The sequence below is a fragment of the Trachypithecus francoisi genome, unplaced genomic scaffold (assembly GCF_009764315.1).
Source record: "Trachypithecus francoisi isolate TF-2019V2 unplaced genomic scaffold, Tfra_2.0 Lachesis_group18, whole genome shotgun sequence".
In the NCBI taxonomy this organism is placed as follows: Eukaryota; Metazoa; Chordata; class Mammalia; order Primates; family Cercopithecidae; genus Trachypithecus; species Trachypithecus francoisi.
The window spans coordinates 71,734,718-71,759,197 of NW_022681463.1; the positions used below are offsets into that span (position 1 = coordinate 71,734,718).

Consider the following 24,480-nt stretch of genomic DNA (forward strand, 5'->3'; position numbering starts at 1 on the left):
TACTTAAGGGTTTGTTGCAAGCAACATTTAGTACAATGGAATTCTAGAACAATAAAAAAGTATCAACAGTTTTTGAAGTTTGGTAGAAAATAATCTAAGCCAAATGTTTTCATTTGAGCCTCTACTCCTAACCCTTAGAATAGTATTACATTCCCTCAGGTCAAATACTTAGAGAAGAGGTTATTTTTCCAGGGTCAGGAAATAAGGCAACAGAGCATATATGCTCTTCTAGTACTTCCTTTATTTTTTCTCAGGAAAGATCAATAATTATACCAAAAATCAAGTATTAAATAGAAACCAGACAGGTGAAGATGTTGTAGAAATGTTTATCTTATGAATACTCAACCTGTTTCTCAACCTGTCAAATAAAGATTCTTCTCTTACTCAAGGTTCCAGGGATGTAGTAAGAATTAATGCATAGAAAGTGTCTCAACAAGGAGCACAGAGGAAGAAGCTACATAAACAACAAGGCCAATTTACAGTAGATGAAAGGGATCCAAACCAGACCCCAACTCTTTAAGCTCAAAAACAAGTCTTCTGACAACCTAAAAATATTCTCTACGTGGTAATACATAGACATTGTTAAAAATCAGTCCAAACTTAGAAACAAGCTGAGGATATTTTGTTGATGAGGCTTACATCCGAATGATAAATACCGAAACCTACAAACACACCTCCAAATGAGATGAAAGACTGTTTCCTATCTGTACCTATGGGTGTTGATTTTCCTGTAATCGTTTATCAGGGGACAAGCACTAGTTGCCTTATAAAATGCTAACTAACGCCAGGCACAGTGGCTCCTGCCTGTAATCTCAGCACTTTGGGTGGCCGAGGAGGGAAGATCCCTCGAGGCTAAGAGTTTGAGACCAGCCTGGTCAACATGGTGAAACCCCATCTCTACAAAAAATACAAAAAAATTAGCCAGGCGTGGTGGCACACACCTGTAATCTCAGCTACTCAGAAGGCTGAAGCAAAAGAATTGCTTGAACCCGGGAGGCGGAGGCTGCAGTGAGCTGAGATCGTGCCACTACACTCCAGCCTGGGTAACAGAGCAAGACTGCCTCAAAAAAAAAAAAAAAAAACCTAACTAAATAAAAAAGGCATGAGATTCTGCACTTGCAGGTAATTAATGCTGAGGTTTACGTTTTAAAGTTTTCTATAAAATCTTCCTCTTTCTCTGCTCTTCAGAATGCTAGTAACAGTCACCAGGTAAAAAGTGAAAAATCTTTGGTCCACAAATTCTAAGATGCAGTGTCTCAAATGGTCACGTATGTGTGTGTGCGCGTGTGTGTGCGCGCGTGTGTGTGCATGTGCGCGCGTGTGCGCGCGTTTGTGCACGTGTGTGCGTGTGTGCGCGTGCGCGTGTGCGCGCGTGTGTGCGCGCATATGTGTGTGTGTGCGTGTGTGTGTGCGCGCGCGTGTGTGTGTGTGTACACACACACATATGCATCTTTGTCTCTGACTCACTCTATGCCACAGGATGAAAGGGAACTGAATCTGGAATAACACACTTCATAAAAGGGAAGCTCAGTCCTCCAGGCTGTGGGGTCCACTCAGTAGAAACTCAGTGAGCAGCAGTGAGGGCCCAGGGTTGACAGAGGAAAAGGGAGGCAACTACAAGTGGTCTGAGCAAGGGCAGCAGAGACTGATTATGCAGGATGAGACTGGCTTCTCATGGGGATGAGAGGCAAGGCCTTTCCCTTCCCAATCTCATTACAAAGGGAATATAAAAACAGGTCCATGAACATTTGTTCAGGGATCCCTGCTATATGCACGTAGCATGTCCATGGAGAACCATTACATAATTCAGACTTGGAATATTTTCTACATAAACCTCTATTTCCTTTTTCAAAAAAAAAAAAAATGTTTTGAGACGGAGTCTTGCTATGTTGCCCAAGTTGGTGTTGAACTCCTGGGCTCAGCCATCCTCCCACCTCAGTCACCCAGAGTAGCTAAGATCATGGGCATGTGTGAATTTTTATTCTCTTGATATCTAGAAAAACTGTGCTGTTCTAGAACAACCCTTTAATCTTATATTTCATTATAATCAACTTGCTTATTTCAGAAGATTCATTCTGCTGTTCTGTTATCGTACAATATTCATCTATAATACTTCCCACCACTACTATGTGGATGTTCTCCCAGAAATACACATCACAATCTACCAACTTGTTTTTCACAGGGGTAGTTTCAGTAAAAACTGTAAGTTATCTGTAAATTACAAAGTACCAATACTCAAACCTTTTTTAAAAAATCAAAACCTAGAAGAAAGCATTTCTATCCCCCTCCTTTTTTACATTTTTGTGGTGGGAAAAAAATGCATATATACACACATTCCAAATACTTGGAGTAAAATCCACTTAACAAGCAGTATATGCCAGTGATAAACAAAAGAGTACTTTGTTTTAACATTTCTATGCATTTTTGGCCTTTTTAATTATTTTTTAAAACTCGTATTTTCTGTCTTTGCCACAGGCTTCAGGCATGTTAGCACTGATGGACTCAACAAGAAGTTTCTAAAGAACAATTGCTAAGCTGTCTCCTTGTTATTTCATACATATATCTTGTCTGTCCAGTTAAGATTAGTCATATTTGAAAATAAGAGCCATCATATTTTTATTCTTTTTATGATATCCTCTGATATAAGTCTGGGGTACACAGTAGTGGTTTAATAAATAAAAATTTCATGACCTTTTTTTCTTTCTCTCTTTTTATTTTATTTTACTTTATTTTGAGACAGTCTCACTCTGTCACCCAGGCTGGAGTACAGTGGGCTGATCATAACTCACTGCACCCTCGACCTCCTGGCTCAAGCAATCTTCCCACCTCAGCCTCCCAAGTAGCTGGGACTATAAGCGCATGCCCCTACACATGGCTAATTCTGTTCATTTTTTGTAATGACTAGGTCTCACTATGTTGCCCAGGACTGTTAACCAGTGTCAGACTCCAGGGGCTGGAGCGATCCTCCTGTTTCAGCCTTCCAAAGTGCTGGGATTACAGGTGTGAGCCACCACACCCAGCCTAATTTCAAGACTTCTTCAATATCTTTAAGTCCTTAGTGATGACACTTAAATTTTTTTTAAACGATTAGGATGCAACAAGAATGTCAAAATAGCCATGATCTGCTTTTCTCTTTGCTGGCATTCGCCAGTTAATGGATTTTAGCTTAGAAGACAGAGACAGAGAGAATATACTATCCACACATACAGTCAGTCCTCACTTAATATCAGCAATAGGTTCCTAAAAACTGTGACTTTAAGTGAAATGACGCACAGCATGTCCTCAAATAAAGTCATTTCCTTCAACAGTTTAACACTGCTTCATTATACTGTTGATGAGGGAAAAAAACTGGTTTCATTTTATGTTGTTTCACTTAAAGTCACGGTTTCCAGGAAGAGACCACCGATGTGAAGGAGGACTGACTGTATATTAAATCCATATATCTGACAGTTAACAATGCTGTGTTATAAAACTCTTCAATTCTCAATCATCCATGCAAAATGGAAGAGAGAAATGGCATGTAAAACAAAGAGGAAAACAAATCACCCATTTTAAGAATGGGAAACCCTGATTCCCAGGACTGTGGTTGCTGCCATGCAGGTCCGGGAGAAAGTGAGATTCCAGCAGAAAGTGAGAGTCCCAGCCCACATGCAGATAACCTACAAGGCGGCTAAACAGAACACAGCTAACCAGGGGTCGGCTATAACTAGCTTTGCAATATTTCCACTCTTCCTCTTAAAAACAAAAACTGTGCAAGCATATCTAAAAGTCCATAAACCAAAAAGCACAGTGATTTCCTAGACAGAATCACTAAGACTTGGGCTCACTGTCTCCTTCTGCTGGAGTTCACACAAAAGACTAATTGAAGAGGAAGCCTAGGGAAGAATGCAAAGTGACTTCACCAAACAGGCACCAAGGGCCATACCTTTGTCATGAACTCCGCCAGCTGGTCTACAAACAGCTTGGTCTGCTGCTCAATAAACTGCTCACAGGCCGATTTCAGATGACGGTCTACGTCTTTTTTAGAGTCAAGATAATGTTCTCTTATCTCAGGAGTACCCTTAAAAAAAAGATAACAATTTCCTCCTGTTTTTATGTGCCTAGAAATCACCAGACATGTAAAGAATGTCGTTTATCTCCCACCACCAATGAAACAGACTCCTTCTCACCTCCAACAAGAACTCTATCAAGGCATTGTTGCTATTCAGCCTAAAAAATCTTGGAACAGTCATGGGGTTCAGGATTTTAAATGCTGCATCTGTGAAACAAAATTACTCATCCAGTGAACACGGAAACTTTCAACAGCAAAGCCACGCGTAACATACACCAGCTCTCTACCACCACAAGGCAAAAAGCCAATTCACCTTCAGCAACTCACCTCCATGAAAGGCTGAGAGTGAGATGAGCACCAATGATGGCTACAGTACTCAGAGTTATTTTCTAGAAGTTCGAATTGCAAAATGACTATTAATCTCAATAATTCACTTACCAAAAAAAAAAAAGAAAAATGATAAATGGTCATTGGCACCTTAAAATTTCACTGCTTTACTTTTAGGATATTAAATAAGTTTTTAAAAAATACTCATATACTTACCCAGCTTCTTTGTTAAAATCCTGGCTGGCACGGAAATTTATTCATTTGAAGCAGAGTGAATAAACTAATGTGTCAGCCAAGAAGAAAACACCAAAAGGACATATTTACCCCTTAACCTCCAGACTAACTAGAATCTATGTAAAGTATTAGCTGAGGTCTCATTGATGTTCAAATGCAATACGATATAATGTTAGTCTTGAGAGGTTAGAGGCGTAAAAGTAAAGATAGTAAGTATTATTAAGTGAGTAAGAAAAAAACATCTCTTTGCTTTGCCAGACTAGATAAAGCAAAGCATGAAATCTTCCAACCTGGTTTTGCAAGCACACAGTACCATAATATTTACTGCCTTGACCCTGGTAGTAATGAAGAAGAACCTCTCTCTATCAGTTCAGTATTCAGAGTAAAGCTTTAGTAAATAGTTGTTTGTGTCTGCTGTCTTTTCTATAAGACCCCTCAAAGATTCTGTCTACACAGAATCAAATCATCATATGGTGGGGTTACACAGGCTTTGTAATATTTGGAGGAAAACATACTTTCAACCAAATTTTGCCACAATCTCAAGATATTTCACTTTCTCTCACCTCAGCTGATCTACACTAGAACCAAGCAGCAACAAACTACAAATCAGAAAAAAATGACAGAAAGTAAATCAACCCTGTTCTATCCCATCACTTAAAGTAAGAACTGTCAGAAGCTGGGAATTCTTCAAGGTGTAAGAGCATGATTCCCACATCTCACACTGAAAAGAATGAATGAAATCAAAGAGAATGGGTGGGAGATGGAAGCCTCTGATGAGAATAAGCTTTAAAAAACCTATGTGTTCTGTAAAGGCAAAAGCCAGGAAATCTGGCTCCTATTTAAAAACCAAACCAAAAAGAAAACACATGGTATGCCACTTCCAAGGTTAGAGAAAAAAATAAAAATAATTTAAAAATTTTAAAATCACAAAGTACATAACAGACATGCTTTACAGAACCAAAACATATTCTCCGTGGTGGACAAGAGAGAGCATTAGGGAACGAAAAAGAGCAACCTGTTTTAAGAGGACTCATCAAGAGGTTACCCTGGCTCTCTGGTGAGTTAAATCAAATCCACTGTCAGATAAGCACAGGAAGTGGGGAACTAAAAACCTACTATACTTGAACATCCTATATTTGGGGTTCCTCTAAGCTTTACACATAGAAAATAATTTGAGTGACCGTTTTTTTAATTGCCCCAAAACATTAGAGAGAAGTTAACTGATTACATAAATGAATGGCTTAAGGCATCAGAGCATAAATCTCTTAAAAATGTTTAAGATAAAGTTTACATAAATTTGTAAGTAATTAAGGGACATGAGGGATGTTTATGGTATATCCTTAACTGCTTAAGATCAATTCTTAAAAATTAACTACTCTGATCTTTTAGAAATCATCTCTTACCAATTCAGAGGCAAATCACTAGGATGGATGAATCATCTTTCTCAAGATTCAATGTCTATTACCAACTCAAAGACCCTATCTTACATGATTACTGATTTAATACCACTGAAGTTTATTTAAGCACCTGAAACTTATAAAGATGTCAACGTATATTTTCATTCATTTTCGGTCTTAATGAGCTTGATAACCTCGTGAAGGTATCATGACAAGTTCATTATGCTCATTTTACCTAAAAGGAGGGTGGCGTGGGGAAGCTAAAACACCCACCCAAGATCACACAAGGGCCAGGAAATGATGGGACAGGAAGAAAACCCAATTCTTTCAAATTCTTAGGTAAGTACGCTTCTCATTTTACCCAGCTGGCTTCCTGAATTTTCATAAACTGACAAACTCAACTCAGTGCTTAAAGTCATCCCAACTAGTTGACATTATTTACTTAGGAAACAGTTATTATATGGATTTTTCACTTTTTAACTGGTTGTAGGAATATGTGGCAGAGTCTAAATGAGTCTAATATTACAAACTGAAATGTCCAGATGCAGTTCCCTTCATAAAGAAAATACAGCAAGTTAGAAGTCGTTAGCATGGTGACAGCTCAGCTCAGTACGAACAAGTAACATATTTAGCAAGCAAAGCATGCAAAAAATTGCAGATGAACATAAAATAAACCTAAAACCTGTGCTGACACATCTGGACAGATCAAACACAGCCAAGTGTGCCAGCCAGGACAGCACAGTACCTCTAGTTTTCTTGAGGTCCAGGGAAATTTCCTTAATGGTGAATTCAGTGTGAAATGGAGCAATTTGTTCACGAAGTATCAAAAGGTGCTTAATTAAGAAAAGTTGTCCATCAATCTGAGTCTAAATTATAAGACAGAAAAATGGATATGATCACATGTTAAATCAAAATAACAGCATATATTATTAATCAACATGAATCTACCTAGGTTTACAGCCTATGGTGTCAATTCTCTTTTGTTGTGCAATGAACTTTCCTCATGCTAGAATTAAGTTAAAAAATCTTGCTTCAAACTCTTATTCGCACTGTCACTTGCTCTACTTTAAAAATCCAAGAAAGTCAGACACAAGGCTGTAAAGCAACACATTTACAGAGAGAAGTCCAATCTACTTTCACCTGGTGCAGAGGAAGAAGAGATGATGCAGCCTAACAGTGGCCCAGAGCAGAGGAGGTAAAGAAAGGCTCAAAGAATAAGCACGATCCTGACCTGACCTGGCAGTCTAGTTTTTCCTCAGGAACATGGCTTTCACTATTTGGTCAAAGTAGCTTTGATATCTAGAACATCAGACATTCTTATATTTATACAAATGTAAAATGATTTGGGGTTGCCATTTTGGATCCTCCTGCCACCAACAGAGCTCTGACTACCCACATCCCTTAAGGTCGAGCATGTCCTTCTGCCCTCTCAGGACCCATCCACAAGAGTCTTGTGAATCAAGCTCAGTTCTCAAACCTCTGACCCAATCCTCAAATACTGAATAATCATAGCTCTCATTTCAGAAAAGAGTTTGTATATTAGTAAGAGCAAGGCTGTATTTGCTCCTTCTTGCTGTTACTCAAGGCAGAATCTTATTTTGAAAATATTGCTAATGAAGATTTTATATTACCTTAGGAAAAGATAAAGTTATCTTTCAGCAAGCAATATAAATGTTAAAGGAGTTATTAAATGAAGATTCCTTCCCAGTCTCGCTCGTTCTCTCCACCAGTTTTAATAAACATAATCAATGACTTATGTCATGGAAACTCACTTTGCATCCTGGAACACGAAGTACCAGGTAAGTGGGAAATGCTACAGACTTTAAATACTTGCTCTATTTTTAAAAGACCTAACAACTCTGATGCCAAAAATAGTATTGTATAGATTTTATTACTTTACAAAAGCTATTGTAATACAGCAAATAGTATCACGTTCATTTGTTGACAGGTGCTCAGTTTAAGTATGTAAGAACAATTTCTTGCCTTAAAAAACTCTTTAAGACATCAATCCATTTTCACTGATCACTTTTAAGATAAAAATACACAAGCTTGGCCAGGCGCGGTGGCTCGCACCTGTAATTCCAGCACTTTGGGAGGCCGAAACAGGCGGATCACGAGGTCAGGAGATAGAGACCATCCTGGCTGACATGGTGAAACCCCGTCTCTACTAAAAACACAAAAAATTAGCTGGGCGAGGTGGCGGGCACCTGTAGTCCCAGCTATTAGGGAGGCTGAGGCAGGAGAATGCCGTGAACCTGGGAGGCCAACCTTGCAGTGAGCCGAGATCGCACTACTGCACTCCAGCCTGGGCAACAGAGCAAGACTGCATCTCAAAACAAAACAAAAGTACACAAGCTCAACCATGAAAATAATAAGCTAGTGTCTATCAAATTGAGAGCTTCTCCATACATACTTAAACTCTTACAATAACGCAGGAAACAGATAAAAGAGGATGGCCTACAGATAATGAGGGCAAAAGACCCAACAATCAAAAGGCTTTTCATGCCTCCCTTAAAAGAAAGGACATGGCCAGGTGCAGTGACTCACGCCTGTAATCCCAACACTTTGGGAGGCCAAGGCGGGTGGATCACTTGAAGTCAGGCATTCAAGACCAGCCTGGCCAACATGGTGAAACCTTGTCTCTACTAAAAATGCAAAAATTAGCTGGGCATGGTGCGCACACCTGTAATTGCAGCTCCTTGGGTGGCTGAGGCATAAGAATGGCTTGAATCCAGGAGGTGGAGGTTGCAGTGAGCTGAGATATGCACTCCAGCCTGAGTGACAGAGTGAGACTCTGTCTCAAAAAAAAAAAAAAAAAAAAGAGAGGACAGTGGTACAAGAGGACATAAGCCTATGAACTTTTTTTTAAATTAGGTCATATTTTTCCCTCCTGAGATCTGAGAAACACATCATCATTGTAGAAAATAAAGAAATGGCCGGGCGCGGTGGCTCAAGCCTGTAATCCCAGCACTTTGGGAGGCCGAGACGGGCGGATCACGAGGTCAGGAGATCGAGACCATCCTGGCTAACACGGTGAAACCCCGTCTCTACTAAAATATACAAAAAACTAGCTGGGCGAGGTGGCGGGCGCCTGTAGTCCCAGCTACTTGGGAGGCTGAGACAGGAGAATGGCGTGAACCTGGGAGGCGGAGCTTGCAGTGAGCTGAGATCCGGCCACTGCACTCCAGCCTGGGCGACAGAGTGAGACTCCGTCTCAAAAAAAAAAAAATAAAATAAAGAAATGTGTAGGGAATGAAAGAAAAATCATCGATAGTTACCTAAAAGCTTTCACTGTTACATATTTTCTTCAATGCATTTTATTACATAGTCATACCGTATATCTGATTTGCATCTTAAATATCTATTATCTTAATATGTTTAAGTTAAATTTTATTGTTTCATTTAAAAAATTTTAATGACTGTGTAATATTGTTATATAAAACATGCCACAATTTACTTAACCATATCCTTAACATTAGACACGTGTTTTCTAATTTCACCTATTATCAGACATGTGTGGGCACAGACTTGGAAATACTTGTTAAAACTTAAATCTGCCTGTCTATAACTTTATTTCTAGTCCCCATGTGAAAATTACATTTCACCTCTCCATTTCATGAATGAGAAAAATATAGTGGTCACAAAGATAGAGCTTTCCTAGCAACAAGATCCCAAATTATTCTGTGGAGATTTATATATAACTTCTACATATGTATATATTATATATATTACGTAATATATGTAATATATAATATATATATAAAAACCTTGAACTTAAAAGTCACATTTATAAATCCATACGTCAAAAAAAGTTAACAGGATTTGAACACTCCAAGTGGGAAGAAAATTTGGGCTGCAAACAGCTCCCACAGCTCCTTCTCTACAAGTGACAGGTATTTTAAGAGGAGAGTTAAGCAAAGCAACACTTTTGAACATACTCTACTTCCTGGGGAAAAAAAAAAAAAAATCTCAGGGCCTGTGGGAGCAGCACATGCAGCAGCCTTCAGCCCCAGATCCCTTCTGGATTAAAAACTGTAAACCGCTAAGTGTGGTGGCTAACACCTATAATCCCAGCACTTTGGAAGGCTGAGTCAAGAGGATCATTTGAACCCAGGAATTTGAGACCAGCCTGGGCAACATGGTGAGATCCTGTCTCTACAAAAAATAAAAAATTCAGCCAGATGCCTGTAGTCCTACTGCTCAGGAAGCTGAAGCAGGAGGATTGCTTCAGCTCAGGAGGTTGAGGCTGCAGTGAACAGAGATCATATCACTGCACTCCAGCTTAGGTGACAGCGTAAGACCCTCTCTCAAAAAAAAAAAAAAAAAAAATTGGCTGGGCACAGTGGCTCATACCTGTAATTCCAGCACTCTGGGAGGCAGAGGTGGGCAGATCACTTGAGCCCAGGAGTTTGAGACTAGCCTGAGCAACATGACAAAATCCTGTCTCCACAAAAAATACAAAACTTGGCCGGGGCATGAAGGTACATGCCTGTAGTCCCAGATTCTTGGGAGGCTGAGGGAGGAGGATGGATTGAGCTCAGGAGTTCGAGGCTGCAGTGAGCTATGATCACACCACTACACTTCAGCCAGGGAAACAAAGCAAGACCCGGTCTCAAAAACAAACAAAACTGTAAGTCATACAGTCATAGCGACCCCTTCTAGTCACACAACCCAGAGTCACAATTACCTGTCCTCAAAATTGACTCATTTCCTCCATGTAAGAACATTCAACTATTTAAAACATTATCATAGAGATGATTATAAATTGTGATGTTTCCTTGAAAATGCTTTCTTGGTATTCCAGGGAAATAGTACCATTTCCCCAGTGGCTAGGACTACAACAAGAAACCTTTACCCTATAGAATGTGTAACCTCAATACCACTTTTGGTACTTTAGTAAAGTTGGACTCTCTTATATAATACAGTCTTTATTAAGCACTATAATGAAATACCAGCTTCTCTCAAAGAGCCTCAAAATTCAATCACGTTAAACAAATTCTACTGCCAAAACAGCTTTAAACTTCTATGCCTATAGGTAAATGCTATATTCCACAATATTTTACCAGGAAACAACATTTCACCTAACACTTCATCAAACCTTGTTTTTGCTGATAGACTCTGATGCTCCAAGTAAGGACTGAATGCAGGCAGACAATGCTTCCTGTGATAATCCTTGGAACACTGCCCTCTGGTGGAATAAAACAGAATAATCAGCCTGTGGCACTTGCAAATAACAATACCTGCTTGTTCTCATGGTGGGATTTACTACTCCTACTGTTCTTCCTGGTTTCCTATTCCCATGCAACCTTTCTAGACCAACACATAGATTTGTAATGTGCAGTCATCTCTGGAAACATTTATGTGACCCTTCAAAAAATATTAATTAGCATGCTAGGCCCTGTGCTAGATGCTAGAAATGTAGGCAGGTTCTGACCTCATGGAGCCTTCGCTCCAACACGATCTCATATGGGGCTGTTTTTTAAATCTCTAAAACCAACTTTAAAACAAACCCTCAGTAAATCTACTTCTAAAAATACATCAGAATTGTATTTTAAGAATTCATGTACATGGCTCTTCATTACAGTATTATTTAGAACAGCCAAAAACTGAAAATAACATAAATGTTCAAAGACAGAGGACTGACAAATAAAATACGACTAAATCTAAATTATAGAACACTGTTTAAGAAATCAAAGAATGCTGAAGGAGGCGGTGAAATTCATAATCGAGTTAAAAAAAAACAGGTTACAAAATGGTATGGGCAGTATGATTCTTTATTTAATTCTGCCATTCCGATAGGTGTGGCATGGTGGTTGGATCAGGACTCCCGTCAGTGCCCTTGCTTCCCTCCCAGCCTCCATTCTACATAAATATGAGCCTATTCATTATTAGGCCACTTTCCTGGGCCCTGGTCTCCAACTTGATGTTAATTCTCTTTTTACATTGCTTCTCCCCATTCTGTGGTTTCTCACAAGGCTATTACTATAGGAAGGAGAGATTACAGCTGCCATCTGCTGGGTCACTAACCCTGCCTAGGAAAGCTTAAGATGAGCAGCTTAGACCAAGACCTTCGCCTTCCCCTGCTCAGCCTTAATGTATTTTACACTGGATTGTCTTTCCTCACCTTTGATCAGTAAGACTAAGTGTTAAGATTTGAATATAAGCTAGGCGAAAAAAGAATAAGCAAGTCTAAGGCATAAGACAAAACTGGCAGAGTGACCTCCTCAGGCCTACCTACTATTTAGCTAAAATCCCTGTTAAGCACCCTAAGAGGCTTTTTTTTACTAGAGTCTGTGATGACAATGGGTTCTATGTGGAATATGCCTCCTGTGTATTTTCCTTGGGATCCTGACTCTACTGCAGGAAGTTGCTGAATCTTAGCCTAATATCATTATTCAATAAACCTAACGGATACCCTGGGGAGGAAGAGATGCCCAATGTCCAAACCACTCTCTGGAAGAGATCTCATCAGCTGGGCAAAAAGGCTGAGACATCTAAGTCTGTAGAAGTGATCTGGGCCCATCCTTAAGAGTCCCAGAACTGGGCAAAAGGCACTTTTGGTAGCATTTCAAAATCTATAAGCACAAAGCCCAGCAATTATGCATTTTAAATTAAATATAGAGTAGTATACACTCTACTGACCCAATGAAATGACTGTGCAGTCCTAAGACTCTGGTATAAAATATCTCTGTGGTGTAAGGGTAAATGCATACTCCTTTTGAACCACGTCCTTAAGAAATAGTGGCATCTAGACAATTCATTACATGACTGCTATCTTTAATCATTGCTCCAAATGCAGTCAGGGTCTTCTCCTCAGGAATGCACATATAAAACAGTCATGCAAAATTTGCCCACACTTTTGAGGTGTCCATAGACTCCCCAAAGCCCATTACTGAATTATAAGTTTCTATAGAAAGTTCAGGTTAGAAATTCCTAAATTAGCTTGACCTCAAGTTACTTCTATATCTAAAAATCATGATTTTAAGAATATCCAACAAAATACTTTATCAAGATCTTAAGGCCGGGCGCGGTGGCTCAAGCCTGTAATCCCAGCACTTTGGGAGGCCGAGACGGGCGGATCACAAGGTCAGGAGATCGAGACCATCCTGGCTAATACGGTGAAACCCCGTCTCTACTAAAGAATACAAAAAACTAGCCGGGCGACGAGGCGGGCGCCTGTAGTCCCAGCTACTTGGGAGGCGGAGACAGGAGAATGGCGTGAACCCGGGAGGCGGAGCTTGCAGTGAGCTGAGATCCGGCCACTGCACTCCAGCCTGGGCGAGAGAGCCAGACTCCGTCTCAAAAAAAAAAAAAAAAGATCTTAAAATGTAAATTAAAAAATATTTCAAGTGAAGGAGCAAGCAATTCACAGTAAAGATACACGTACATCTATGCATCTGTATAATTTGGAGAGACAGACAAGAGTTCTTCGAACCGTAGGATACCACATTCCATGAAGATCTGCTGGAGAAATTGTGGTCTGTGGTCTAGGATTAAGGGATTCTGTTGAACCTAAAACCCAAGTGGAAAAGAAGACACATTTCACACACGTGGATGTTTGTCTTACAGTAATTTACATGGCAACTATAAACTGTTTATTCTTATTAGCTATCAATAGCTAGAGGGCACCAATTTTGTCCCGCCTCAGTTTTCATCAAGAATACCATAAGAAATCTAAATCAGTGACAGGCGAGATTTAACACAGTGAGAACACACATGAATATGGACATACATACATTCCAGCTTCATATACATATGCTCAATCCAAGTTGCTTTTCCCAAATTGTGATCAATAATCTTTATGGAACATAGGAAAAGCATAATCACATTATAGAATGCAGCCATTAAAAAGGAGGCAGATCGGCCGGGCACGGTGGCTCACGCCTGTAATCCCAGCACTTTGGCAGGCCAAGGTGGGCAGATCATGAGGTCAAGAGATTGAGATCATCCTGGCTAACATGGTGAAACCTCATCTCTACTAAAAATACAAAAATTAGCTGGGCGTGGTGGCGGGCGCCTGTAGTTCCAGCTACTCGGGAGGCTGAGGCAGGAGAATGGTGTGAACCCAGGAGGCAGAGCTTGCAGTGAGCCAAGACCACGCCACTGCACTCCAGCCTGGGTGACTAAGCGAGACTCTGTCTCAGAAAAAAAAAAAAAGAGGCAGATCTCGGGCCAGGGCCAGGCGAAGTGGCTCACACCTGTAACCCCAGCACTTTGGGAGGCCGAGGCAGGCAGATCATGAGGTCAGGAGTTTGAGACCAGCCTGACCAATGTGGTGAAACTCCATCTCTACTAAAAATACAAAAATTAGTCAGGCGTGGTGGCACGCGCCTGTAGTCCCAGCTACTCGGGAGGCTGAGGCAGAAGAATCGCTTGAACCTAGAAGCCGGAGGTTACAGTGAGCCGAGATTGCGCCACTGCACTCCAGCCTGGGTAACAGATTCTCTGTCTCAAAAAAAAAAAAAAAGGAGGCAGATCTCTACGTAGTCATGAGGAAGCAGGTGGGAACCTGTGGAGGTGGAGGAGTAACAAGAAAACAAAGCACTTCTAAACAGGGGGATTAATCAAAGCAGGTTTGCCTGTCAGCCTGTCTTCCACACTCTGAGTCAAATCACATACAGGACTAGTCAGTACATTCAATTCCCAGGTGACCAGAACAGGCTTCCCCCCACCACTGGGAAAGTCAGAAGAGGCAGCCTCTGACGACTGTGAGGAAGAGCAGGTGGGGAGTGTGGTTGGGCAAAGACACCTCTGTAAGGGAAGTACAATCACTTCTGGGTCGAGGGACCAAATTTCAAATGAACCACGAAAAGTGGAGCTGGTATAATACTTTGAGACAACAGCTGATATTGAAAGATGGTCTAGGCATTAGAGGACATTAGCAAACTCATTAAATTTTTAGTGCAATAATGGTTTATTGTTAAATAAAAGATGTCATTATTTTTTGGACATGCTGAAATACTCAAGGGTGAAGTGTCGATGATGTCAATAATTTAAAATGGTTCGTCAAACATATTTACACACGCACACCCCAACACATATATATATACACATACACATATAAGTGTATATATGTGTGTGTATATGTGTGTGTGTGTATACATATATATGTAAACATATATATAAAATAAAATGCTAAGTCTTGAATCCAAGTTGTGGGTATGGGTGTTCATCATTCATCTTTCTACTTTTCTGTATATTTGGAATGTTTTCAATAATAAGAAAATAGAAGTAGATCTATAATATAGAATTAGATCTATGATATCTATGATCTGTTGTAAGTTACAGAACAAACATAATTCATTTTTATAAATGGCTACAGCAGCATATGCTTACAAGAAGGCCTGGAGGTTGTATGGCATAGATTTGAGGGGAAAGGGATGAGGGAAGTGTTGAGGCTTAGTGCTTTCTTTCCTTTTATTTATTTATTTATTTATTTATTTATTTATTTATTTATTTATTTATTTATTTTGAGATGGAGTCTCACTCTGTCACCCAGGGTGGAGTGCAGTGGCGCAATCTCGGCCCACTGCAACCTCCACTTCCTGGGTTCAAGCGATTCTTCTGCCTTGGCCTCCAGACTAGCTGGGACCACAGGCTCATACCACCACACCCGGCTAATTTTTTGTATTTTTAGTAGAGACAGGGTTTCACCATGTTAGCCAGGATGGTCTCGATCTCCTGACCTACTGATCTACCCACCTCAGCCTCCCAAAGTGCTGGGATTACAGGCTTGAGCCACCACGTCCGGCCTCTTTTTATTTTTCTTTTGAGACAGAATCTGGCTCTGCTGCCCAGACTGAAGTATAGTGGCATGATCTCGGCTCACCACAACCTCCGCCTCCCGGGTTCAAGCAATTCTCGTGCCTCAGCCTCCCGAGTAGCTGGGATTACAGGCATGTGCCACTACACCCAGCTAATTTTTGTATTTTTAGTAGAGATGGGGTTTCGCCATGTTGGTCAGGCTGGTCTCAAACTCCTGACCGCAGGTGATCCACCTGCCTCAGCCTCCCACAGTGCTGGAATTACAAGTGTGAGCCACCGTGCCCAGTCAGTACTTTCACTTTACAATTTTGTAAGCTTTTTTTCCAAAAAACAAAAACTACTTGTATAATTTTTTTCTTTTTTTCTCTCTTACCACTCTTAATTAACTTGTATAATTTTTAAATTTCTTCCACAAGAGCTCACTTTAAACTAACATTTAATTTGTATGAAGTATCTTAAAGAAAAAGAATAAACAAATTACATCAAAGAATATTTAGGAGATGAAATATTTATACTTTTCCTTAGGAATATGGTATGTGCAGGATCCCTTCTTCAAAATAAATTGCCAAAAGAATTTCCCCAAATAAAAGTTTAGTCAAACAAATGTGTTTAAGTACTTTAAAGCCAGAAGTCAGCTTGTGCTCATTTTCCCCTTTCCTGGGTAACTAATACTAGTTCACCAGGGCAAACCATCAAAAGCCAAGTGCCCCCTGGCTGCCTCTCCTGAGGAGCAGAGCAGGCCCCGGGACCAGGGCTTCTCCCACAGTCCTCCTGCACATCTGCCTCCATTGTCCTCTGCGGGCCTGACCTCCCCATTACTTGTTCTACATACAAAACAAAGCTGTGCTTTTAGAAGGTACTGATAACTGGTCTCTTCACAAGATGGTCTCACCACCAGTTGCTCTGACACCTCCTCCTATGCCACAAACTTCACATCATTTAAAGCCCTCCTCTCAGAGGCTTCTCATTCTCTCACTTCCAGCTTTAGAGGTGGGAACCAGGAAACCAGGAAGGGTGATTATGACATACTCTTTTCGGTTTTGCTCCACTTCCTACCTGATTAGAGCCTTGCTTTCCACCCCAAGTTCTATCACCATTGTGATAACACTGATAACTGCACAGATGACCAGCTGTTCATCCTTACCTTCTCAACTCCAAAGACTTTCTCTTCCATCCTCACAACCCTACCCCAGGGGCAATTCTTAATACTTGCAGAATTGTATTCTTATTACTTTCTACAGACTTCCTTCTTCCTCTCAACTATTCCACCTCTAAAGTTTTAAAACTTAGCATGCCACTTTATAACCACAATGTTCGGGAGATTTTGATCTTCTCACTTGTTTACGCAAACTACACAGGCAACCCCTCCTCCTCTGACATCAATCACACTCTCTCACTTGCCCACTTCTGACCTCGCTGGCCGTCAGTTTACTCCTCCGTCTCCATTTGCTCCTTAACATCAGCACTGGCTCAGTTTCTCTCCCAAGACATCTGCTACAGTCACTCTACACTCTGTCCTAGGATGATCTTACACAAGCCCAAAGCATCAACTACGCCTCATCCTTTATTTCTACATCAGTCTTTCTCTCTACAGTTCTAGGGCAGTGCTGCCCAACAGAAATACAACGTGAATCATAAATGCGACACAGTAAAATGTCACATTTTAAAAAGTAAAAAAGTTAGCCAGACGGGATGGCATGAGCCTATGGTCCCAACTACTTGGGAGGCTGAGGTGGGAGGATGGATTTAAGACTGGGAGGCAGAGGTTGCAGTAAGCCAATATCACACCACTGCACTCCAGCCTGCCTGACAGAACCAGACCCTATCTCCAAAAAAAGAGTAAAAACAGGCCAGGCACAGCGGCTCACGTCTGTAATTCTAGCACTTTGGGAGGCTAAAGTGGAAGGACTGCTTGAGCCCAGGAATTCAAGACCCATCCTGGGCAACACAGCAAGACTCCGTGTCTATTAAAAAAAAAAAAAATGGCTGGGCATGGTGGCTTATGCCTGTAATCCCAGCACTTCGGGAGGCCAAAACAGGAGGACTGCTTGAGCACAGAAGTTCGAAACCAGCCTGGGCAACATAGTGAGACCTCATCTCTTTGAAAGGAAAAAAAGAGTAAAAAGAAAGCAGGATTGGCCAGGCACAGTGGCTCACGCCTATAATCCCAGCACTTTGGGAGGTCAAGGCAGGCAGATCACCTGAGGTCAGTAGTTCAAGACCAGCCTGGCCAACATATAGTGAAACCTCATCTCTACTAAAAAATACAAAAATTAGCTGGGTGTGCTGATGCATGCCTGTAGTCCCAGCTACTTGGGAGGCTGAGGCAGGAGAATCGATTGAACCCGGGAGGCGGAGGTTGCAGTGAGTTGAGATAGCACCACTCTACTCCAGCCTGGGCAACAGAGTGAGACTCTGTCTCTCAAAAAAAAAAAAAAAAAAAAAGGAAGCAGGATTAATTTTAGTATATTTTATTCAATCCAATATGTCCAAAATATCATTTTAACATGTAATCAATATAAAAATTACTAATAAGATATTTTCCTTTTTTTTTTTTTATTTTCCTGAGACAGAGTCTCACTCTGTCTCCCAGGCTGGAGTATAGTGGCACAATCTCGGCTCATGGCAACCTCCACCTCCCAGGTTCAAGAGATTCTCCTGCCTCAGCTTCCCGAGTAGCTGGGATTACAGGCGTATGCAGCCACGCCTGGCTAACTTTTATATTTTTAGTAGAGACACGGTTTCACCATGTTGGCCAGGCTGGTCTTGAACTCCTGACCTCAGGTGATCCACCCGCCTCAGCCTCCCGAAGTGCTGGGATTACAGGCGTGACCCACTGCACCCAGCCTGTTTTCCATTCCTTATATCATACTAAGTCTTGGAAATCTGGTGTGAATCTTACAAAATTACGGCACACTCAGACTAGACACATTTCACATGCTCATTGGCAGTGGCTACCATAATGAACAGTACAGCTTCCAGAACAATATAATACAGACCCTCTCAGTTGTTCCATATGGACCTTATTCAACCCTCACATCTGAGGTGCCATCAAATTCTACTGATTCAAACTTCTAACCATATCCCTCATCTCTGTATTTCTCTCTATCGCCCCAACACCATCCTGGTTCAAACCACCTTTATCTTTCAAATGGCAACCTGATTAGTCTCTACAGTTCTGCCAATAATGCCTCATTGTAATGCCAGTAATGGGTTAAAAAGTAGGCTTTAGTGGGGAAAGAGAAAACACACAAGGCCGGGGTTGGCAAGAGAGAAATGTACTCTCATCTCTCCAGGACTCATAAAGAAGTATACTAGGACATGGTATGGGTTCTACTGCAGAGGAGGAAATTTTAGCCCTCTGTGGGGTCCTCCCTCCTACAGAGTAAGTGTGATAAAATGCTTTGTCGCATGGGCAATATCCAGCTGCTTGGCAGTCCGGATTCAGTGTAACAACTGTTTGTAGAGTAGACTCAGAACACCTGATGATGCCCTTCACCTAGGGATCTTGAAGTAGCTGGGGCTCTTTAAAGCCCATGGAGTTACAGTACCCACCTTCCCAGTCGTCCCATGGGGAGCTGAGCTTTAGGGCCACACTTATAGCTGGGTGAGGAGGGGATGGCTTATTTCCCAACTAGCTTGCTGTCTAGGTCCCTAATGAGGATCCAGGGTGATTCTTGGGACAGTTTTGCTCCTTGTATAACATGTACCCTAGTCCAAGCCATCCCATACAACTGTGTCAATATTTTACTCCAGTCCCAGACACTCAATATGTTTACAAAATGCAAATCTGATGGTCCAGTCACCATGATACACTATGCTAGCTAGAATTCCAAAGACCATTAGACTATCACATGACATCTATCCCAATCTGACCTATTTTACCTGCTCCTTCCCCACGTACAACCTGGGCTCAAACATACCAAACCACTTGAATTATGCAAAATAGCCATGGTTTTCCATTCCTGCATGCCTTCCTACATTCTATTCTATCTTAAACAAACTTACTTCACCTGGCTCTCTCACACTCTTCATAAATACACTATAGCTCTCAGACACCACACCCCACACTGAGCCCACCTTCTCACACTCAGAGCTCATCTCCGTCAATTCCGTGCCCCTCATCCATGGTCCAAGGGCACCCTGAACAAACCATTAGCATCTCACTCACCACTGAATTCTGTCTGTGGCTTGGCAATCTCCCCCCAAGAAAGCTGGGCTCCCCAAAGGCACAAGTTGTTTTTCATGCCTGGGACAGGATAAGTCCTCAATAAAGGTTTATTAACCCAAATGAATAAAGGCTGGCAGTTAAGACATCATAACATACCAGATTTTGTCAAACTGTTAGACTCTCCTTCTTCTAAGTGAACATCTGAAAATGAAGCTTCTGAAGGTACCTTCTTCTGTTCATCTTTCAAACTCTGTGCAATTTGCTGTATAAAGAAATCAAAAGGAATGTTATCGTTTTCAGCAGTGTTTGGCAACAAGTTCTTTATACAAAGTATATATATATGTATTTGTTTTTCAAATTGACATTTGGAAACTATTCAGATTTAAGACTGGATAAGTAACTGGCGAATCCAAATAACAGGCTTTTTCTTTATGTGATAATAGCTACAGTACGCTATTTTTGAAACAGATATTTTTTAAAAATTAGCATGGACTCACTGCCTAAAGAGTAACATGCAGTATATAAAGGACACCAACTACTAAATTAGTAATGAAAATCCCACTAATTTGCATTAGTTATAAAGGTGGAAATACACAGAAATGAAGACCTAACAGTCATCTAGTTACTGAAAAAAGAATGGCCAGTCATAAAAATGAGACAATGGACTGTGGGAATTCAGGGGCAAAGACTGGGAGGCAGGTAAGACATAAAAGACTCCATATTGGGTACAGCGTACACTATTTGGGTGACAGGTGCACTAAAATCTCAGAAATCACCACTAAAGAACTTATCCATGTAACCAAAAACCACCTGTACCCAAAAAAACTATTGAAAATTAAAAAAAAAAAAAAAAAAAAAAAATCAATGACCAGAGAATTGGTTAGAAAATAGACTCCCTACCACACAGGTCAGTCCACTCACTCTGCGTGTAGAAATTGGAAAGTACAGCTAATCCCTAAACAGCAAGCAGATGTCACAGCCAGACCACTCTTTTTTTTGAGGCAGAGTCTCGCTCTGTTGACCAGGCTGGAGTGCAGTGGCATGATCTCGACTCACTGCAAGCTTCGCCTCCCAGGTTCACGCCATTCTGCTGCCTCGGCCTCCCAAGTAGCTGGGACTACAGGTGCCTGCAACTGCGCTCAGCTAATTTTTTGTATTTTTAGTAGAGACAGGGTTTCACCATGTTTGCCAGGATGACCTCGTGACCCACTCGCCTCGGCCTCCCAAAGTGAGCCAGACCACTCTAATATCCCAGTCTCTCACCAAAAGAAAAAAAAGTAAGCATATTTACTGCAAGTGGTTATCCTTAAGCCAAAAGGTCTACTACACACGGGAGCATCCAGAATACAGGCCATGTAATGACTGAATCAACATATCAAATATACTGCTAAATTACACTAGGAGGGGAACATATAGAAAACTTTATTGCCTAACATCCTATCAGACACAACAATTAAAACAGGCATTCTTATCTATAATACAAAAACTGATATTCCTAATGAAGGCCAGGAGGGGAGGAAAAGGAGGGAGCACCATTCCCTAGATGAGGCTGAGAAACAGACCTAGTCTTCGTCATACCTGCTTTGTGGCCCTCAAAATCAAGGCAGCTCCTGCGAATGGACCACCCATCTGCTCCCTGTTGTAATCCACAATACCAAGACAGAAAAAGATAATTCCTGCTACGGACCACCGAAAAGAAACAGCCCCCACTGCCTGCCCTAAAAGGGAATCTGATCCCTGCAAGGTTGATTCTGCATATTATTTAAAAAGTAACAACATATAAATAATACAACCAGCCAAAATGCAGTAAGTTTAAATAGAAGTCAGAGGAAGAGATGTGAGTTTAGGAGAACATCCTTAAAATAGGTAAGGGCATATTTCCAGCCTGTTAACTTTAAAACCAACATACCTATTATTACACATTTATCCACCTAGGCATTGAAATAAATTAGGTTAAGTCAAAATGCTGGTGAGGATGTGGAGTAACAGGAATGATCTAGTATACACGCGTATTTCTATGCTGTCATCTGAGAGAGCTTAAAAGCAACAATACCCCTGCAGCAACGAGCACACCTAACGCCCAGATCTGTTTCTAATACAATCCTTCAATAAAGAAGCCAGCACTCCTTGAAGAAATGGTTGATTCTAGGACACAGGCAGGAAATATATTGATGCACCTGAAGTTCTTATAGTGCCAGGAAGTAAGGAAGTTCTCAAAATAAAAAATCTACATAAATGAGTATGTCAAAAGGACACAGGAGCCAACTGATAGAGCTCCCAGTGGTGAAAGCTGGAGCAGCAAAATAAAGTACCAGTGAACTATAACCCAAAGTATGAATAAATATCCATAAGTCCACACTGACATCAGTAAGTGACTGAATCAACAAATTGGAAAAAGAGACAAATCTCCCTTACAGAAAAATTCCAAGTATTTATATAGATACTTTGCCCTCAAAAAAGGTAGAGCACAACCCACTCCTTAAACATGGGTTACACATGGGACTTCCTTCCAAAGAGTACAGTGTGGAAAGTGGGGAAGAGGAATAACTACATGGTGGCGAAACCTGATAGCACCACTTCAGCCAGATGGTCAAGTTCAATATCAACAATGAACATTCATGTTGAAAGGCTGTACCCTTAATATGATGTAATAACAACAGCATTTTACACCACTGTGGTTTTCCTCCCAAAAACCCAAAACACTAGTCTAATCATAAGGACAACATCAGACGAATTCCAACAAAGGGGCATCGTATAAAAAGCTGAAATACTCATTGAAATACTATAAACCAGTTCTCAACACTGCTAAGTCATCAAAAACAAGAAAAGTCTGAAAAACTGTCACAGACAAAAGGAGCCTAAAAAGACATAAAAACTAAGTGCAATGTGGTGTTATACATGGGATCCTGGAATAGAAAAAGACCTGAAAAACACTAAGAAAATCTGAATAAACTATGGACCTTAGTAAACAAATACCAATGAATCACTACTGGTTCATTAATTGTGGCAAATGTATCATACCAATAGAAGATCTTAGTAATAGAAGCAACTGAGTGCAGGGTATATAAAAACTCTGTACTACCCTCTCAATTTTTCTGTAAATCTCAAACTCTCTTAAAATATAAAGTCTATTTTAAAAATAAAAATAAAAGAAATTAGGACATTTGACATCCAAGAAAAGCCGTGTAAATAGAAACAGGATAGTATCTGAGCCACATCTGACAACTTTAACGACACAGATTGGCACTCAGTGACAAAAGATATGCTGATGAATACAGGATACACTTAGGAAGAAATGATATTTAATCTATTTTCCACAAATACTTAAGTCTACAGTTCTTGATATAAACTAATTAAGCGAGATTAGTGTATAGACCTGGCAAAAATTAGATTACATTTTTTTAAATTTAATAGCTTACAGATTTCTCAAGACTGTATTTCTTTAAAATATGTTAGAAACATGATGACTTAGCAAAATCATTTTAGGGGACATTTTTAAAATTCACTAGCACCAAAACTGCCTTTGGAATTTTTCAAATAAAATAATCAGGCCTCTAATTTTTTTTTTTTTTTTTAATTTTAAGGCAGGGTCTCACTGTGTGACCCAGGCTGGAGTACAGTGGCACAATGACAGCTCAGCCCAGCCTCCATCTCCTGGGCTCAGGTGTTCCTCCCACCTATGCCTCCTAAGTAGCTAGGATTGACAGCCGCCACCACACCTGCCTAATTTTTGTATTTTTTGTAGAGATGGGGTGTCATTGTGTTGACCAGGCTGGCCTTGAACTCCTGGGTTCAAGCGATTCGCCCACCTTGGCCTCCCACAGCGCTAGTATTACAGGCATGAGCCACTGTGCCTGGCCAAGACTATTTTTAAAAAGTCAAATGTTATGTTTTTAAATATTTCAAGGGTTAAATAAATGACAACAGCCACTGTCTATCATATGACTACCAGCATTAAGTGCTTTCTGGGCCATTATCTTTACTCTTACAACAATTATCCAGGGTCAGTATTATGCCTGTTTTATAAATAATTAAATATGCTGATAAAAGATAAGAAAGAGCTACTAAGTGGGCTGGGATTTGAACCCAGGTCTATCTCACTCTTACATTTCCCCCTATGCCATGCAAATGGCAAGCTTACATGGGCAAAAATCTCTAAAGAGATTTGAAATCTGCAGATCCATATTTAGAATCAAATGTCTGACAGCAATCTCATTGTATATCTTAGTAGGATATATTCTAAGAACAAAAGAAGTATAAAAATATTGAATTAAGTTTGCTATTAGTCATGGCATTAGTCTTATAATTCTGAAACTATTTTGTGTATGTTGTAATTTGAAGCAAATGAGTAAATACACTAGAGGTGCTGGGAGCCAGGGTTTCTTCTGTGAGACTGGAAACACAAATACAAGATATGGGAAAACCCTGTGGAACTGCATCTGAACTGGAGATTTCAGTATGATCTCATGATATTTTAAAATGTATATTTTTCTAGCTCTTTAAAGAGGGCTAGAAGTAATGACATCCACCACTAG

The 24,480-nt window shown here is 40.6% G+C and overlaps 1 protein-coding gene across 1 annotated transcript in view; it reads right to left on the reverse strand.

Moving 5' to 3' along the window:
* Positions 1 to 24,480, reverse strand: part of COG3 (component of oligomeric golgi complex 3) — a 73,457-nt gene that overhangs the window by 13,996 nt on the left and 34,981 nt on the right. Inside the window, exons 14-19 of the mRNA XM_033176967.1 lie at positions 20,102 to 20,207; positions 13,397 to 13,521; positions 11,108 to 11,197; positions 6,755 to 6,875; positions 4,170 to 4,258; positions 3,926 to 4,060 (exon numbers count right to left, since the gene is read on the reverse strand). Of these exons, the coding sequence (XP_033032858.1) occupies positions 3,926 to 4,060; positions 4,170 to 4,258; positions 6,755 to 6,875; positions 11,108 to 11,197; positions 13,397 to 13,521; positions 20,102 to 20,207 (666 nt within the window). The remainder of the gene's footprint in view (positions 1 to 3,925; positions 4,061 to 4,169; positions 4,259 to 6,754; positions 6,876 to 11,107; positions 11,198 to 13,396; positions 13,522 to 20,101; positions 20,208 to 24,480) is intronic.